Source organism: Leptosomus discolor, chromosome 10 (genome assembly GCF_034619465.1).
Source record: "Leptosomus discolor isolate bLepDis1 chromosome 10, bLepDis1.hap2, whole genome shotgun sequence".
Classification (NCBI taxonomy): Eukaryota; Metazoa; Chordata; class Aves; order Leptosomiformes; family Leptosomidae; genus Leptosomus; species Leptosomus discolor.
The window spans coordinates 25,305,641-25,324,335 of NC_141400.1; the positions used below are offsets into that span (position 1 = coordinate 25,305,641).

At 49.9% G+C, this 18,695-nt stretch overlaps 2 protein-coding genes across 2 annotated transcripts in view; one reads left to right on the forward strand and one right to left on the reverse strand.

Annotated features, from left to right (window-relative positions):
• Positions 1-2,868: 2,868 nt before the first annotated feature.
• LOC147414827 (acrosin-like) lies at positions 2,869-10,470 on the reverse strand. Its single transcript, XM_086470862.1, has 6 exons — positions 10,388-10,470; positions 9,875-10,075; positions 9,271-9,536; positions 8,839-8,984; positions 8,098-8,347; positions 2,869-2,888 (listed from the first exon to the last, which is right to left on the reverse strand). The coding sequence occupies exons 1-6, from the start codon at positions 10,456-10,458 to the stop codon at positions 2,869-2,871; spliced, it is 954 nt and encodes a 317-aa protein (XP_086326988.1). The 5' UTR covers positions 10,459-10,470.
• A 705-nt stretch (positions 10,471-11,175) lies between these two features.
• LOC147414828 (M-phase inducer phosphatase 2-like) overlaps positions 11,176-18,695 on the forward strand; it is a 33,878-nt gene continuing 26,358 nt past the window's right edge. Inside the window, exon 1 of the mRNA XM_086470863.1 lies at positions 11,176-11,397. Within this exon, the coding sequence (XP_086326989.1) occupies positions 11,176-11,397 (222 nt within the window). The remainder of the gene's footprint in view (positions 11,398-18,695) is intronic.

Consider the following 18,695-nt stretch of genomic DNA (forward strand, 5'->3'; position numbering starts at 1 on the left):
AGTGACAGTCCGGCAAGTCTCAGATTCTGTACTTCCCCGACACGGACAGGGTACCGTAGACTTCCCTCTCCTGTTGACAAAAGGAAAGCAGAAAGGGCTTTCTACCCAGGTGTTTGCAGAACGCCTTTCCACTGGACTTGTTGCAAACATCAGCCACAGAACAGGTCTTCTTGGTGTCACAGATGGCGGGACCCACGACCCACACAGCTGGCCTTCAGCATACGGCCACAGTCACGTGACAGCCCCGTCCTTCATCCAGGCCTGGCCTGATAAATTTCTAACAAGGAAACAACAGCTCAGGGGATCGGGCAGGTCTTTCAGTCGTACAGATCACCGGTTCCAGAGGGAATTAACTGCCTGTGTAAAAGTGGGGAACAGGGACAGGAGGAATAAGCCTTCCTGCAAGCCGCAGGGCCCAACCACCTCGCAGTCCCAGTGCTGGGATCTGCAACGCTGCCGGCAGTGCTGCAACACCAACTGCAGCATCTGCTCTCCCTTCCATGGAAGCCCACGTGGAATCAGAGGAGAAGGAACCAGCCCTTCGCACGCTGCTGCTTCTGCCTAAAGGGTTCTCCCTCTGCCTGAGGAGACGCTGGTCCCTCCTAGAACGGCTGGTGGCTGAACAGCTCCTGGTGAGGCTGGAAGCGCTCAGACGACTACAAGTCAGTCCCATCACAAACGGCTGTGCGTCAAGTCTGTTCAGCACGGCCTTGGCTGTCATTCAGAAGGCAGGGGCTCACTGAATGAACGTGCCCAGGGTGTCAACAGCAGTTTGAAGCGCAGCTCTCCTCCGACCCGAGCTGACGGACTGTTCCAAAAGCCAGCATTGCCATTTCCAGGGGCAGATTACAAGGGACCAGGCTGGCCAAGGGCTCGCTCAGATCATGAGCTTAAAACCTGCAGACCTCAAGTACCTCCCTACGGAGGGGCTGACAGGCAGCACGGTTAAATACAAAAACAGGCCGTAGGAGGAACTGGGGACTTATTTTGGCTCAGACGCTTGGAAAGGGTTTGTCGTCAACTGCTGTAGAAAAAGTAATTCTAGAAATGACGGTTAGTTAAACCTCAGCTCAGAACAAAGAGATTAAAAACTCGTCTGTCAAATGAAGCAAGGTCACAGTCCCCCAGGCCTGAATCTAGGAGCACAAGGCAGCACCTGTACCTACGCGTATGCACACGAAGACACGTTCATGTGCACACGTTCACCCAGAACGAGACTCGCTGCCGTGAGCTCACCACGCCTGGGGTTCTGGGGTGCTCTCCAACACCCTAGTGCTTGCCAGGGAATCTCCTGGCTAATGACTAAGCTGGGATGGTGCTACGGTAACAAAGACCAGCTCCTGAACTCGCCTGTCAGCTCAGCAGAAGCGCATTTCGCAGACAGGAACACACTCTGAAGCAAGACACCAGTGTAGCGGCTCTGCATAAGCAGCTCATTACCACTGTTAACAGCACGACAACACTCCCAGAACAGACCACAGTCCTTACCAGGTTACCTACCCGAAAACACGCATGTGAAGCAAGGAAGTAAAGTTATTATAAAATAATAACATGGGTAATGGCTGTACTTTACATAGTAACGGTATCCTTCAGCCAACGCAGCGTAGCAGCTGGCTTGTGAGGATGGAGGGCTGCTGAGCCTCTCTGCAGCTAAACCCAGAGCTGATCGCGGCTGAACATTCTCAGAGCTGCAGGCTTCCCCCTTCTGCTGTTCCCAAGGCTCTGCTCCCGGAACCAGCTCGAGCTCTGGACGCCTTGCTCCTTTTCTGGTCCACAAATGAACACCTCCAACACTCATTTTCTTACACATTCTTCTGAACCGCTTATTTCTGGATCGGGTCTGCTTAATGCTACATGCCTTGCGGAGAGCATTCCGGGCTTTCCGAACGCTCCTTGCTTACAACTGCCTTACGCAGCTTGGTGGCTGTTTTCCAAATTTCATTTTTGTTCTAAGGGTACAATCCCATTTCAAGACAGTTTGCAGAAAGTTGCGTGTCACGTGCTGACTTTACCAAAACGCAACAAGAGACTGATTCACCATTGGGGTTTCACCGTTACTCAGTTCTAACGCACGCTGAGAGATTCTTCTAACTGCATCACTGCCATGCACGCCACGATTACATCAGCAGTGACAGCGGCGTCCTCTGAAGGGGAAAACGATCCTCTGAAGCAGAGACGAGCAACTGAGCAGTCTTTTTAATGTCAGAGGGACAGCAGTAAGAGACACACCTACACACACAAAAAAGCTCACCAGCTTTGTTATGTCCTGACCCTCTTCAGCAACACAGAACTTCTGACGTGCCATGAAGGAAGAAAGCGACGTTCCACCAAAACACAGGCTGACGGACAATTTGCCCCACGGGTTATCTGGTAATTCCTACTTAGACAGGACAAAATAAGATTAGAACAGGCACAGTGTGACTGAGGTTTTAGAAACAGCGACCCAGAAGTTCCAACCTGTCAGTCCTACGCGCGCCCCACTCATTCGCCAACAGGACGAAACCCCCAGGGATGGTCGTTAACGTCAGGTAACGACACAAATGGGAACGTGCCCGTCCCTGGAACGGCAGCCCCGACCACTCGGTCCAACACCGAAACACCATCCCACGTTCGCTCACTCAGCGATAAACCCTTCTCTTCCACAATATACCATTAGAAATTAAATTATCTGAAATTGCAGGTTTTCAGACAATACAGATTATCTGTTTCCCTGTAGTGTCATACATTAATTTAAGCATGTCCATACTCGATTACGCCCAATTTTAATAACTTAAAATTGAATTGACAAGAATTTATGCTGTGGTAGGTAGGATGCTTGTCAGAACGACAACACAGAATACAAACAGCACCATAAAGCATTTTTGACCTCTAAAGGACGCATTTCGGGCCTGAAAATTATAACAAAGGTAGTCACGGGAGAAAACTTTAGTTTGGGATTTTGATCTTTCTACGCAACACATTTACTGCTGTACTCCTTCACCTATTATTCCTGATGCAAGTTAAAAGGAAATTAAAGCAAGATAACAGAAAGTAAGCCTCATTCCACACCCGTGAATACATTAAGCTACCTGAACATGGATTTCAACCTCCTCATGTGTAAGTAGTTCTTGAAGGCAATCCACTGCACCTTGCTGCCAAAAACTGCCGATCTGTTGGGTGAAAGCAAGAAATCGCCACACGTTAAGACGCTGACACTAAGCCCCACACCATCCTCAACACAGGGGCATGAAAATAGGTGGCTACCATTGAAAAACTTGGTTGAAAACACCCATCACTGCTTTGATTTGTCTACAACAGTTTAAACGTTACCTGCTCTTTGGGACACTAAAACTTTCCGTGTGACAAAGCCCACCAGCCAGTTCAGACGTTGAAGTGGCTTAGAAAGAGACGCTGCTTGCCAAGGCTGACCTTTACCCCAGGCATAACAAGGTCTGTGTGCACAATCACCCAAAGCAGAACCCAAAGACACAGAATTACACTCGGAGATAACAGACAACAGGAAACACAGGACACTTTAAAGACTTCTGTGTTTCCCTGCAATATCTGTCTGCGTCCCAACCCGCAGGCCGATAAGCCTGTCTGTCTGAATCTATCCGTTGAACTGCTCCCAGCAATAAAAAGGTTTTCTTTAAGAACAAGTTCAAAAGTGACCCAGTCATTTCAGTAATTCACCTTTACTAAATGCACCATTCAAATGGGACTAAGGTGTGATGACACCCGAGAACGTTGTTTACGTACCAATTACCGACTAACAAAACCCCTAAACCACTCACTCCCATGAGTTGAGCAGCGGTAACAGAGGGTTTCCCTCACAGCTACCTGCAGAATGACAGAAACTTTTGCAGGACTTGAAGACTGACAATTTTCTGGCTATTTTGCATTAAGAAATCCAGGCCCCCCTTCTTCTCGCTGCTACTGCAAAACAAACTACCACTCCTGAGTATCATCCTGCCAACTACCGCAGCGTCCCCTCTCACAAAGATTTAATTCCAAGGACAGCTGCTTCTGAAGCATGGTCACTTCATAAAGTAATCCAGCGGCTCCTGGTAAAAGCCTGCCTTGCTGAAACCATCCTCCAGCTGTTCTCCCCATCCTCGCAGGCAAGAAAACACGCCAGCAACTAGCCTCAACCTTGGTGGGACTCAACAGCGTACCAGTTTGAGTAACTATCAGCTAAAACCTCTTCCAAGTCATCGTTGCTCACTGGTACTGTCTTGTGCAGCTCACAGGGTATGCAAAACGCAGGAACACCAGCATACAGTGCAGCTGGATACAGAAGACACGGAATAACCCTCTCCATGTAACCATGGTCTATGTACTGTACCTATAGGAAAAGAAAAGCTTTCCTGAAATAATTCAGTCAAGTTTACTCAGAGAACGCGTTCATTGACAGCATTCACTTCTCTGGGGGAAAAAATAACGGTCTGCTGAGAGCAGGTGATGTGATGAGGTGGAAATGAAGGAAAGGATTAAAAAACTGCTATGGCAGGTCAGAAGTTCACTTTCCAAACTTGTCTTGCAAGAGACCCCACGTGTTGTGCAATAACCCACAGCAGTTTAGAAGTGAAAGACATAAAGAATGCGTGAACCAGGCTGGAGTCAGACTTGCAAATCTACGTTGAAAGAGGGCAAGCAGACTCAAGAGTTTAGGTAGGATTAACTGCTCATTCGAAAAAGGAGCTCTGTACCTGTGCAGCAGAAAGCATTCAAAACACACAGCCAGCCCCGACTCTCTGGGTGGGGGGAAGCTAAACCCAAGTATTTTCAAAGCGTTCCACACATGGTAACACCAACAGCAAAAGAAGAAAAAACCTGCAAGGGATTACTTACAGGGGATCAAGGGGAGCTTTTTACTTAAGAACATTTATCATCACCAGGAAAACTACGGGAAAGATTGTGACAACTGAGATAGGTACGTAGAATTCATCTTTAACAGAAACGTTAACATCCGGACAGTTACCACACTTTTAAGCAGAATGAGCATCTGGATAGTCAGGTCAGCTGAATGAAAAAAAGGTGTGATCATAAACTGACGGTAGACGACTGGATTATTTGCCTTTTTTTTTTTTTTTTAACATACACGTGCGCCTGTTCATACGCACATGCCCCCTCCCCCCATATAATCAAACTTACCTGGAGATAGGCACTGCTGAGTCCTACAACTCTACCTCGATACCACATGGCACCTGGTCCTCTTACAACACAAGCTTCTCCCTTTGCCCAGCAGTACGGTTGCAGAAGACCAAGGCACTGGAAGTTACTTTGTATGTCAGTCATCAATCGGTTTAGTGCCGTTTCTGGGGGTGGGGGGAGGAATAAAAAAAATCAATTAAAAATGGTCTGTAACATAGTAGTGCAAATGATTTCAGTCACCAAACCCCAGCAGATTCAGGTGAAGACCTGTATAAACAGAAACCACACGTGCTGCTCCAAAGAATATTTTCCAACACTGATACAATCTGTATGTTTGACGTCCAGCATATGCAAACACGCTACTGCTCAAAACAAAAAGCAAACTGCATTCTAATTGGGAAGCCATTAGTATTTCTGGACTCTCATCTCAGAGAAGGAGAGTCTGTAAATTTTGCAATCGACACCTTGACAGCACTAGTACAAGAGCCTCTCCATGAGCAATGCAACAGATTGCCAGAGACAGCAGCAGGACACTATGAACCACCACCAAACACATGTCCAGATGACCCTCTGGAGACCGGGAAACTGGGTACTGAGCTCACGCGGAAAGGGGAAAGTCCAGCAGTAGCTGAGAACCAGGCTAACTCCCAAGCATCTTTAGGCCTGCACCTTCCTCAACAGCGGCAAAGCATGCCACCAGCTTCGCGTTCCAAAGCCAAGCACTCGTGGCTGCACCCCAGACTGCCCAGAGAAACATTGTCAAACACATTTGACATTTTTGTCTGCTGCCTGAGCAGCAGTTGCTGATCCTGGGAAGGGAATGCCAGGCCTGTGAGGTCATTGTGCCCCGGACAGAGCAAGGACGAGAGCTGAGCAACTTGTTCATCTGGCAGAAAACAGCAAAAGGATAAGAGATGCTGGTATCTGCTTCTCCCTTCTAGAAACCTTGTGGGGGTAGATAACAGCCAAAGGAGGGAGCCTTGCCGGAGGCAAGAGGGCTCTGTTTGTCTCACGAGTGCTGTGCTGTTTTCCGGTGCCAGGGACGAGCCTGAGAACCGTAATCAAGAAGGATCGATCAGCATCGATGGAGCCAAGAAGAGGCGGAGATATAGAGGAGGAGCAAGGGCTGCTGCTGGACATAAAAAAGGGCTCCTCAGCACCCGAACTTTGGAAGCTCCCCCCACCAAGGATCATGATGATCGTTAGGACCAGCAGGATGCTGTCTGGACCTGGGACCATAGGGACGCCTTGGAACCGTGGTGGTAGCTATCCATCTCTGTCCTCTTTTCACTTTATTTTCCCCTTTCCTTTCACCCTCTTTCCCTATCACACACTACTTTATGGGCAAACAATAAAGTTTCGCTGTCTGATTTTAGCAAACCCCTTTGGCATGGTCACCTTAATTTTGGACTTTCAGATCACAGCAAACGAACCATCACGAGTCCACGGAGTGGACCGTGACACACCAATTGCAGCGAGAGAGAGGAGTGAGAATATGGGAGAGGAACAGCCCTGCAGGCACCAAGGTCAGTGCAGAAGGAGGGGCAGGAGATGCTGCAGGTGCTGGAGCAGTGATTCCCCTGTGGCCTGTGGTGAAGACCACGGTGAGGCAGGCTGTCCCCCTGCAGCCCGTGGGCGGTGGAGCAGATGACTGCCTACACCCCGTGGAGGGCCCCCACGCTGGAGTAGGTGGGTTCCTGAAGGAGGCTGTGACCCCGGGGGAAGCCCTTACCGGAGCAGGCTCCTGGCAGGACCTGTGGCCTGGGGAGAGAGAGAAGCCCACGCTGGAGCAGGTTTGCTGCTGGTGACCCCATGAGGGGGCTCACGCTGGAGCAGTCGGTTCCTGAAGGACGGCACCCCATGGAGGAGACCCACGTTGGAGCAGTTCATGGAGAACTGCAGCCCCTGGGAAGGACTCACGCTGGAGAAGTCATGGAGGACTGTCTGCCGTTGAGAGGGGACCCCACACCGGAGCAGGGGAAGTGTGTGAGGAGTCCTCCCTCTGAGGAGGAAAGAGCAGCAGGAACAACAGTGATGAACTGACCACAACCCCCATTCCCTGTTCCCTCCCGCCCCGTGCCGCTGGGGGGGAGGAGGGAGAGAAATTGGGATCAAAGTTAAGCCCCGGAAAGAAGGGAGGGGTGGGGGGAAGGTGTTTTAAGATTTAGTTTTATTTCTCAGTGCTTCTCTCTGAGTTAATTGGTAATAAGTGACATTCGTTCTCCCATGTCAAGTCTGTTTTGCCCATGAGGGTAAATGCCGAGTGATCTCCCTGTCCTGATCTCAACCCACAAACCTGTTGTTCTATTTTTCTCTCCCCTGTCCAGTTGAGGAGGGGGAGAGTGATAGTGGCTTTGGTGGGCACCTGCCATCTAACCAGGGTCATACCACCCCAGCCAGGCCCTAAGCACGGGCTTGCGTGCCTTAACGCGTGCCCCCACAGCTGTCTGCGTGGCACGTTGTTGTCTCCTGTCCTCTTGCGAGCCTCGGTGACCCATCTTCTCCATCCCATGGGGGCTCCCAGCCTCCTCCCCTCTGTCCAGGCACCGTTTCAGCCCTTTGGTGTGACGCTTCCCCTTTGTGCCCGACTTGTCTGCCCGCAGCCTCCTGCCGCAAGGGCCTGCCGTGGAAGTCCTTGCCTTGCACAGGAGACTGAACTGGACTGAAGCGTGGTCAACTGTGACAACTGGTGACTTTATTTCAAGAACTAAGTCGAGCGCAGCAAGTGTGTGCCCGGAGAGGAGCGTGGGCAGGACAGAGCAGGCCTCTGGCACTGCGGCTGCCTTTGGATCTCAGCAGGCTTTGCCCCGGGAGGAAAGGGTGGTGCTACCCTGCAGTCTGCACTGGCTCCTGTTCCTCCTGCTGCTCAAGCCTTTATCCCCCTTAGGACCTGCAGGAGCTCCTGCAGCAGGTTAAAGAATTCCAGCAGCTTCTGCCGTGGAAACTGACAGGGCCTAAACCTGCCCGACTGGGTTGGGATCGGCCTTGGCCTCTGCACGGGGGCTGAGGTGAAGACTGGCTGTGGCGTTGGAGCAGCCGTTCCTGCTGGGCGCAGTCCCATATGCGCCAGGATCCAGTCGTAGAAGTGCTGCGTGGAGGTGTAGACTCCGGGCCGCTTGGCTCTGGCGCAGCCTTTCCCCCAGCTGGTCACCCCCACGAGCCAGAAGTAGGCAGCGTGCTTGTCTTGGCAGACGAGAGGACCACCGCTGTCCCCCTGCAGCGGAGCGGAGGAGAGAGAGGGGGTTCCAGTGTTGTTGGGTGGCCCCGGCAGCACTGTGGCTGGCCCCTTCTCTCTCCCAGCACCTGCCAGAGCTGTACCCACTGCCCAGAAAGGCTCTGCTCAGGTGCTGGAGCCTGTAGGACCTTGTCTGGGAGGGGCTGGTGGGCCTGCAAGGTCGGGCGCTCTCCTGTCTGCCCCAGTGGATCCTGGAGGTGTGGAAGGGGGACGTTCCAGGACTGGGATCCGGAGCTCTGGGCTGGGGCAAGAGCACTGGGTGGCCTTTCTGGGCAGAGTGCCGGGGCTCTGGGACAAGGCGGGCGCTGGGCAAGGGCCTGCAGACGGGGAAGGGGAGGCAAGCCCCGACAGCGGTGGGGACCCAGCGGCGGGAGGGTGACTTGCCGAGCGCAGCACGCGCCAGGGGACGTTTGGGCGCTGGCGACAGGGCTGCCTGTGCTGCTGGGGGCTGGCGCGGAGCACACTCCTACCTGGCAGGTGTCGATGCCACCCTGCGGATAGCCGGCACACACGTTGTGGGGGTGGATGGCCCCTCTGTACCAGCGGCTGCTGTTGCAGAGCTTGGCATCGATGAGGGGGACCTGGGCCTCCTGCAGGACAGCGGTCGATCCTCCAGCTGTGAGCATAGGAAGGAGTTAGCAGCCAGCAGCCCTTCTGTTCCCACTTCTCCTCCCCTGTGTGGGCGAAGCCCTTCCCTAGGGCTCGCCTTTGCCGCTGCAGAGGCCTTGTGCCGGGCTTGCCCTTCCATCTCGCCTTGGCTAATGGCTCGGGCCCATCTCTCCATGGCCGTACATCCCCACAGCCTGACTCTGGCTTTCGCCGCCACTGCTGCCATAAGCCCAGCCCATCTCCCCAGCGTGCCGAGCTTGCCCTCGGGACACGAGCACTGTTTGGGAACTCACATCTTGCCGTGGTGGCACCCCACCCGCTGACGTAGCAGTTTGTCAGCTCTGACACTCTCAGCGAGGCGTCGGGCACGCAGGCCAGCTGTACGTAGTAGCCGCACTGGACAGGCTGGTCCAGTTCCAGCAAGGCGATGTCGTTCCTCTCCGTGCCGTTACGGTAGTGTTCGTGAACCACCAGCTGCTTGATGTTGCGCACTTGGGTCTCAGGGCCCGGCTGAGCCAAGTGGGTGGCCCCGATCACCACGCGCCACATGGTGACGTGCCTGGAAGGCAGATGGAGAGAGCGGTGAGAGGGAGCGGAGCCACGTGCTGCAGCAGCCCCGCGGTTCCCTGCCTTCTGCTTCCCAAGGCAGGGAGGAAAGCAGCGCTGCGGAGGGTGCCACTGCCCTAGCACGCCTTGGGCACCAGGAATGTGGAGCTGGAGGCTGCTAGGAAGCGGTGGCATGAGCCCAGCCTTCTGCGGAGCAGTCTCTCAGCTGGGCTCACCAGTGCCCTGGCACTGGGCGTACTGCAAGGCACCGGGATGGTAGGAGCTCGTGGGGCTGCGGACACGGCGCCTGCTGGTGCTGTGGGGATAGCCCCCTTCCCTGCTCCTCCTTACCTGGCCCCGACGAAGCAGTGGGCTGCTGTGAGGACCCACTGCGGGCTGATGAGGGACCCGCCGCACACATGGCCCGTGCCCACTTTCCAGGGGTTCTGGATGCTGACGATCCAGGGCCAGGCCCCTGGCTGGGCACCCGTGCCACCCACTACGCGCGACGTGCCGGAGGGAGCCGCCATGGGCCGGAGCCCGCAGGTCCCGCTGTAAGAAGAAACTCATGAGTGTGCTGCTGGATGGCTGTGCTGCTGTTGAGGCTGAAGGTCAGCCGTCTTCCCTCCCCCCGAGGGGCTGCACGGACGGCAGGGCCAGGGAACCCCATGGCTGTGCCTCCAGCCCTCTGTCCACTTCAGCCCCGTAGACGGCTTGTGCCAGCAGCCTGGGTGCTGGCAAGGAGCTGAGGCTCCCACAGGGGTTCGGGAAGCTGTGGGGTGGCCACAGGGCACACGCGGGCCCCCTCCAGCAAAGCCCGTCAAGGGCTGCCCGAGCTCCCTCCCAGAGCCTCGGCCCACTTACCCACAGCTGTCCCACATGCCATGCGCAGGCCGGCACACGGCCAGCAGGATGAGGAGGGCGAGCACTTTCATCGCTGCCAGCGGCACGTGTTAGCTGCAAGAACGAGGTCTTGTTGCCTCCAGCGCAGCCGCCGACGTACTGCCCGCAGCAGTCTCGCTGCCTGAGGTGCCCTTGGCCCTGGGGCTGATGTCACAGAGCTGCCGTTTCTGGGCGTGGGGCACGGTGGCCTCTCGGGGGGGTGGAGGTGGGGGTGTCAGCAACGTGGGGGGTTTCCAAGCAGGAGGGGAGGCAGAAGCTGGGATCGGACCCCCCTGACGGACCCCTGCTGAACACTCTGCCTGCGGGATGAGGGCGTGCAGGCCCCGTGGCAGGCAGTAGCGCCTGCCTCCGAGCGCTGCCTGCTCACAGCCAGCAGGAAAAGAGCAAGCGTGGCAGCATGGCCTCTTTGGGAAGTTCACTGCCACCCTGCTCTCCACAGCCGTTTGCCTCCAGGTCCTTCCCAAAAACCACACACCAGAGAACATAACTGCTCTGGGCAGGACGCACTTGTTGGGTGTTGAAGAACCAGTCCGGTCATTGCCGCGGCGGGCAAGCAGCGATGTGCAGCCAAACAAGCCAAGCATCCCCCACACCAAGCAGGGCCAACTTCCCTGCACAAAGCCCAGTGAAACACAGATGCAGCACAGTCCACGCTGGCTAGGGCATCCACAGCAACACCCTCTGGCAGGCTTCCTGTCCTCGCTGTCTAGGAGGTCTGTCGCCCTTCCGAGCCAACCCTGGCAAGGGCGATGGGGCGCCCGGTTCGTGCGGCCCAGGACGTGCAAGCTGAAGCTCCAGACAGAGAAGAATGCTCCTGCTCTCAGCCGCACATGTCGTTCTCCACGGCTTTGGGAAGCCCTGCACCAGCCTCATCTCACCAGTCCGCCTTCTGCAGCTGTATGGCGGAGCCTTGCCTTGCTCACGTGCTGGAGCGCAGGGCAGTCACGGGAGCACAGCAGCAGCCAGCCACCGTGCGTGGCATTTGCTGAGCAGGGCCGGGTCCCTGGAGGGGAGAGAGCAGCGGCTTGAAGAACGGCAGCCTCCAAGCTCGTGAAAGGTGCGGGAGCTTCCTGCCGTCATCCTGGCTTGGGTGGACAGACAGAAGGCACTGTAACGGGCAAGGTTTTGGTAGCTGAGGGGCTACAGGGGTGGCTTCTGTACGAAGCTGCTAGAAGATTCCCCTATGTCAGATAGAGCCAATAACTAAGTGCGGGAGCTGCATGAGGACACTGACACAATCAATGTGATCTAACAAGTGAACCTTTATTTCCGTGTTTTTCAGTGCAATATATAACCCTCGACCACACCCAATAAATACTGATTGGCTTCATCGCAAATAATCGGCCCATAGTCCAACCCAATTGGCCATATTGCGAGTCATGTTCAAGTCACGTTCACAGATGTTCACACCCATCTTCTTCAGGAATTAAAACTGCGTCATTAATGGCGGCTGTCTCTTCTCCTGCACCTGCAAGATGTTGATGCCCCCTGCACCGGAAGTTGTTTATGCTTTCCGCAGTTCCGGTACGTCCCAGCCCAGGCTCTCTGAAAAGGCTGGATTGTTCACATGTCCCTTATTTCATAAATGTCCTCCCACAACTAAGAGATGGGATTTAGGCAAGAACAAATCAGTCAGTAAAAACATGGTTTTGAGGGAAAGATCCTTGTAAATCTCTAAGCTAACGGATGTAGTTTCTATTTTTTGTTTTAGAAAGCATAACACTTTTTTTCTTTGTTGTTGGTTTTTTTTTCCTTTGTTTTGTTTGGTTTGGTTTTTTTTAGGATAATCATGATTTCACCCAACACACTTGAAGCAAAGTATTTTCCTTTTACCTTTTCACATTTCAGTTCAACAGGTTTGGGGTTTGTTGCTGTTTCTGGACCGGACCGGTCTTAAAAGACTGCTCCTTCGTGGCTCCTGTCAAGAGTACGAACATGCTGTGGGAAATCAGACCCAGGAAACAAGCACAAATCTGTTCCACATAGTTCCTGAAACTTATAAGCTATAGTTTCCTGGTGGCAAGGCAGGGATGTTGTTAGTAATTCTGTTCCCTTCCTTCAGCTGGAAAAGCCCAAAACCTCAGAAACTTCCGTTCAGCATGAGATCAGGAATGCCAGAGGCACGACAAATGCTGTGATTCTCTGGGGAGGCAGAGACATGACTGCTCCCAGTCACTGCAAAACCTGAGTGCCCAGGAGACAACAACTAGAAAGAGCTCTTTTTTTCCACTACAGGCAGCAACAGGATCTTACTTCCTTTCTCCAACATTTTTTTTTTGGTTGTTGAAGCTACTATGAACTTAGTATATTTGAAATTTCAAGTCTTTCAGGAAATCTGGCTGAACTCACTCACTGGATTCACAGGTTATTAAGGAAGGACAGCCAGACAGGCCTTGTTTCCCATGGCTGGAAACTTACCCAAGTCCAACACCAGAGATGGCCATGCCCAGAGTGTATCCTAGACTGAGAGATGGGAGATACTTATATGGATGTCTTTCAGGCCGCCTGATCATCTCGTTGTATGCTCTGGTGGTCGCTTCTGAATTGTGTCCACTTTTGAGGCTTAAAAACAGTGCCTTGCTCTGAGTATCAACATGCAACGCCTACTGGATCATAAATACTCTATTTTCCAAAATAAGAAAATCTCATCAGAAGCAGGCACAAAAATATTAATTCAATAAAGAAGACTTACATTAATTCACACCTGAAAAAAAAAATCCCCCTCTTTCTCTTCCACATAATTTTCAAAGGAAAGGAAACCCTCAAAGTTCTTTCTAAGAGTCCCAAAAGAAACTCCAAGGAAATAAATATTATTTACTTTGCGTATCCTGCAAGACAGTAAGCAACCTCCCAAAGAGGGTCCACAGACTCCTTTCAGTATCAAAAATTTCCCTTGCAGAGACAAAAGAAAAATAGATCTATGAAGAACTACTACGGTTTAAAACGCTGTGAGAGGCAGACCGTTAATGCCTGTCCCTATCACCATACACAAGTGAGCACCCCGGGTTTTGTGTCCTTCACCAGTTTTATCGCGCGCTTCAGCGTTTCTCTGGCTTTGTGGACAGGGTTATCCCCAACCTACAAAATTAAAAATAAACTGAAAATCTTTACTGCTAAACCCAGTACTAGTTCTTGGTAAACAAAGTCCAACTTTGCTTACGAAAATTACTATATTGAGACAATATATTTTATTTAAGGGTTTAAATGCATATAATAAATAAAAAGGTTGCTTACATTACCCCAAAATAGCACAAATTAAAGGAAGGGTGATCACAAATTCTTAAGAATTAAAATAAAGGAAAATTTGGTTTAAACGTCTTTAGGCATGGTAGCAGTGTAAGGAGCATGACAAGATTGCTTAGGATCATTTTATCTGGTTTTTGGATTCTTCTGATTCTTCCTTTTATGAAAACCATGAAACAGCCACTGTTTTATTTTATTTCCGCTCTTACAACTGTAATCTACTTTTGGAGAGAGTTCTACAGAAATGCCAACTCCAAATGCTCTTTTGATGGGAAGAATAAAAAATAAAAGACTTTTTTTTTAAAGAAAGGATTGCAAATAAATCCCAAGTTGCTGATTTTCAGTACTACAAATAAAACCAGCTTTTGTGAAGGTATTTACATTAAACATGTTTCAAATAATACTACTGTGTTATCTGACTATGCTTTATTAACAGTGTCTTTTCCACAGTTTTTCTGCATTTTTACCTGCAAGGCTCACCTCAGTGCAGGGCACTCTTCCAGAACAATTAGCAGCGGAGTCACGACATGTAACACCAGCTGTAAATTCCAGACCCGACTGCCGAGCTGCAGGCATTCCAGTCACAGCCTTGTCAGGCTCATAAGCCTTCACGGGCTGTTTCACCGCCGTCCTCGGCTCCAAGATCCCTCCCAGCACTTCCGCCAGCACACCCTTTCTTCTTGAAGGCTGCCACAAAGGGAACCAAGGAAAAAATCACGTTCAAAAGCCCAACCTAAAGAGTGAGGAGTAAAAGCAAAACCCAGAACTGTTAAGATAATCGCTGTTCAGAGGACAAATTAGTTTGCAAGGTGCCTCAGGCACCAACGGTTTGGCTCTTCCCATAACTACCACGAGCAACCCTGAATGCAGGCAAAGCTCTCAAGGGCAGGGTAAACAGCTTGTTGTTCTTTGTTCTCATCAGCCCCACTCACCCACTGGTTAGATACCCTTGTTAACTGAAACGGGACTTCAAGAGTTAACTGTTCATTCTCCAAATGGTAAATGCTAAAGGAACATTGTCATTTAAAAATCTTGCAAATATTCTTTACTTGAAGTTTGTGGTTTACGTTAAATAGGTGTATGCTGGTGACTGGCTAATTATTTGAAAGAGCTCCAGGCCATATTTATTACTTCCTTTCCAAGCAGCCAGCAGACACCTCATATAAAACGAGAACAACAGAAAGCAGGTCAGGGAGTTTCATCTCCTGAACGACGACTCTTTGTCTAGGAAAACATTCTGCTCTACAGGCAGAGGAAGAATGAAGTGTTACACACAGATAATCACTGTTTGATCCCCAAACTGCACAAGTAAAACACAGTTGAATTATTGATGAAATGAGCCTTCAGGGTACATGAAAGCATAAAGTGTAAATATTTCCTGAACTGCCAGAAGTTCAGCCGTCTGACAAATATCAAAAAACATGGGGAAATGGGAGACTGAACCTCCCTCCCTTCTGTCTGCTCGTAATGCAGCAAAAGAGAAACCACAAGATCAAGTTGAAGTTCAGCTGCTCGGCCAACAGGAAGGGAAAGTGCCTGTCACAGAGCCCTGATATCATCACCTTGACAAAAGCTCCTCCACTGGGTGACACTGGGGTATCATCTCTAATCTGGTACAGTCAGTCAAGAAGGGCTCTGAGAGATGCACAGCCAGATTTGAATGCATCCTGTCTGATAAAGAGGAAAATGAAATATGAAGACAATTCTTTCATTTACAGCCCGAGCAAGGAAACCCACCAACTCACATTAAATGCTGGTAACACTACCAAGGATACAGTCACAATTATAATCTCAGCCATAAACAAACATACTCTCATTCAAAATTTCTTAGCTACGTACAATTACAAATAACATGTTATAATGACCCATGAGATTTCCAATCAACAGAATCGCTGTTAAGCTCCATCAGAGAGGCCACACAGAGTAACTCATTGTATCTTTCCATTTTGCATAGTTAAGACCAGAATGAACTACAACTGTCAAAAGAGAACAACAATCATTTATTAACACACAGCCGAATAATACCAGTCCAGTGTTGAAAACAGGGAGTACATTTATGTGACATTCTAACTTATTCTGAAGCAATAGGAAAAACCGGCCTCACCACAAGAATGGGACAGCTGTACACACATGGACATACAGAGCTGATTTTTTTTTTTTTTTTAACAGAACAGAGTCTAATTCTCTGTTTAATTAAAAATAGATATTGATGTGCATAGGTATATGTGTGTGCATACCCCCCCCCCATTAGATTTTTATCATCTCTATTGTGTAGCAGAAAATGGTGCTATTCACACCTGCCCCTGGTTTCCAATGACACCCAAGGGTTCTCAGTCCCTCTGAAAAGATGCTAAAGTCTCCAGGGAATTCAAGTTTGTGAGAAAACATGAACCACTTACTTCCCTAAGCTTTCAACCTGTCCCAGGCAGGCTGAAAACCAGTAGCTGTGTGCTATCCCAGCGGAAGGCTCTAACGGCTGGAAGGCTCACACGAGAACAGCACTGCCGCAGGAGCGGGATTCTGGCTCCGGTACTGAGGGAGCACGTTGCAGGGCTTTCCCTTGAGCTCGCTGCTGGATGCTGGGTGTCCCAGGAACACAATTCGTTGGCTTTGCAATACGCAGCACCAGGGACTCCACACGATACTGCACAACAGGTTGGATACAGTCACTGTAATTTCAAAAATGCAGAGTAAACACGGCTGTATCCAACTGTGCGAGTACACACTCACATTTCCTGAATTTAAAGTACGGACAACCAGTTTTCCAAAATAAACAGCCACACTCTCGCTTTTAAGGTACATTTTCTATCACATACGGTGGAACTTTTCCATGTGTTTCCTTATCATTTAGCCCTAATAACTGAAAATCAAGTACTTCTAATTTTTACCTATGGAAAAATAAACACCCAACAGGCTGCAACAACATGTGCGGATGGCCATGCTGCAGTCAGGGAACAAGCATTTACTAAACTGTATTTTTGTTGGACTTGCAGAACACTGAAGAAAACACAGTATAACATGCGGCTGGTGAGCATTTTCCCGGTCATCATTCCAGGAAAGAGGCACTGCATTATTATTTCAACATCTGGGAAAACAGAGAAATGACACGGGAGCTGTGTCAGCTGGTAATTGTGCCTCCAAGCTTTTAACCGTGAGGAGTAACTAGAACGTGCTTTGCAGCAAGAGAACTAAGGGGAGAATCCAAGTTAGCCCAGTTCAAAAGTCTGCTGCTTTGCTCTGGGTATCGTGCTTTCTGCCTGAGGATGCCACAAGTAGTACAGGAAGCATAAAACCCCAAAAGTTTAAGAACTGTCACCTTGTTCGAGACATCACAAAATGTTGCATGTGGAGGTAGCAACATGAGAAAAACCAGCCCTATTTATTTATTACTCAATGCTTTAGTAAGGCTTTAAAAGCACTGATAGCCAGGTATTCACTGTGTCCATTCACAAGAAAAATCAAAGTAGCTGAAAATTACACACATGGGTGGCAAAGGACTGAAAATCCCCAAATATCAAAGAACAGCCCCATGTAATCCTGGTTCTGTTCTTTGTAAGCAACTCAATCACTGCTCAAAAGCCCTCTGCCTGACGCACTACACATTCAAGTATTGTACTGAATGGCTTCAGTATAATTTCTTTAACTCTGACGTTATCAATGAACTCAGAGAACCAACAGCTTTAACCAGACCCTGCTACCTCACAAACAGGTTGGGGTTTGAAAGTGTAGCTCTGCAGCAGCATGAGCTGCTGCTGCTGCCTTGCACTAAGCTGTGTCCAGTGCTGAGCTCAGGTGTGTGATGAGGTGCTCAGGGACTGGATCTGGCAAGAGCGAGGGGTTTGGGTTGGTTTTGTTTTCTTTTTTCTAGTGTTCAGCAAGTTCTTCAGTCATCTTGTGACAGGTAGAGACACGGACAATTTAAAGTGTCAAAATCCAATGTGAATTTTATTATATTAGCAAGCGAACAAGAGCAAAGGCAGCGCTGGGCGGCCGGGGAGTCTGCGCTCCGCCAACGGCTCGCAACTTCCCGCCTCGTGTAAGCACATTATATACAGTCTCATTTCCTGCATTTGCGATGTCGCAATCAGGTCGATACTCTGCGCATGTGCCTTCTGTTGCTGGGGGGTCTTTCTCTGCCTCCTGGTGATGGTAAGGATGAAGGCTGAAGGTCTTCCTCGTTGCCCTGTGGGTGGACTTATGCAAGAATGTGACTACTCAACCCCCTCAGCTATGGGTCCTGTTGACTTATGCAATAATGTCCTTCGGTTGGGCTATCAAGCCTTGGGGGCACATAAATCTTCCATCTATACCTTCCCATACAGGCTTAATGAACAAAGCACAATATGTTACTTATTACAATCTGACTAATAATCCCTAGGTCTATGACCATCTCCCTGTTAGATTTGTTTAGTCTACTATGGAATATTCAAGATATCTTAATAAAATAAAAGAAAAGAACACCTTTAAAAAAGGTCTTGTAAAACTTTCAACACTGAGGAAGAGCTGAAAACTTGTTTTTAGCTTTGATTCCATTAATTTCTACTACATGGAAATGACTCAGGTATTCCTTCTTGTCATTGAAGACAAGAGAATGAGTTAAAAAATTTCAACAAAACAAGGAACAAAATCTGAAATAGAAACTAGTTGGATAAACCTATTTTAATGCAGGTTTATTAAATGCAATTCTTCTGTCACAGAACAGATTGACAGAACAGTCGAGGCTGGAAGGAGCTTCTGGAGACCATCCAGTCCAACCTCCCTGCTCAAAGCCTATGACCTCGTCTAGTCTTTCAGTTGGCTTTGGATTTTTTTAATTTGACTCCAGTTTCTACACAAAGGTATGTTTCACAAATTCATTTTCACAAACGTATGATTTTTGTGTACAGGAACTGATGTGTTTTGCTAACCCGTTGGAGCACGGGTGGAAGGAGCCATCCCCCGTGCTGCCCGGCACCGTAATACAGAATCCCTGCTTAATAACACTGAGTTGTTAGTGAGTTTTCTTTGAGTCAGTTACAGCACTGCT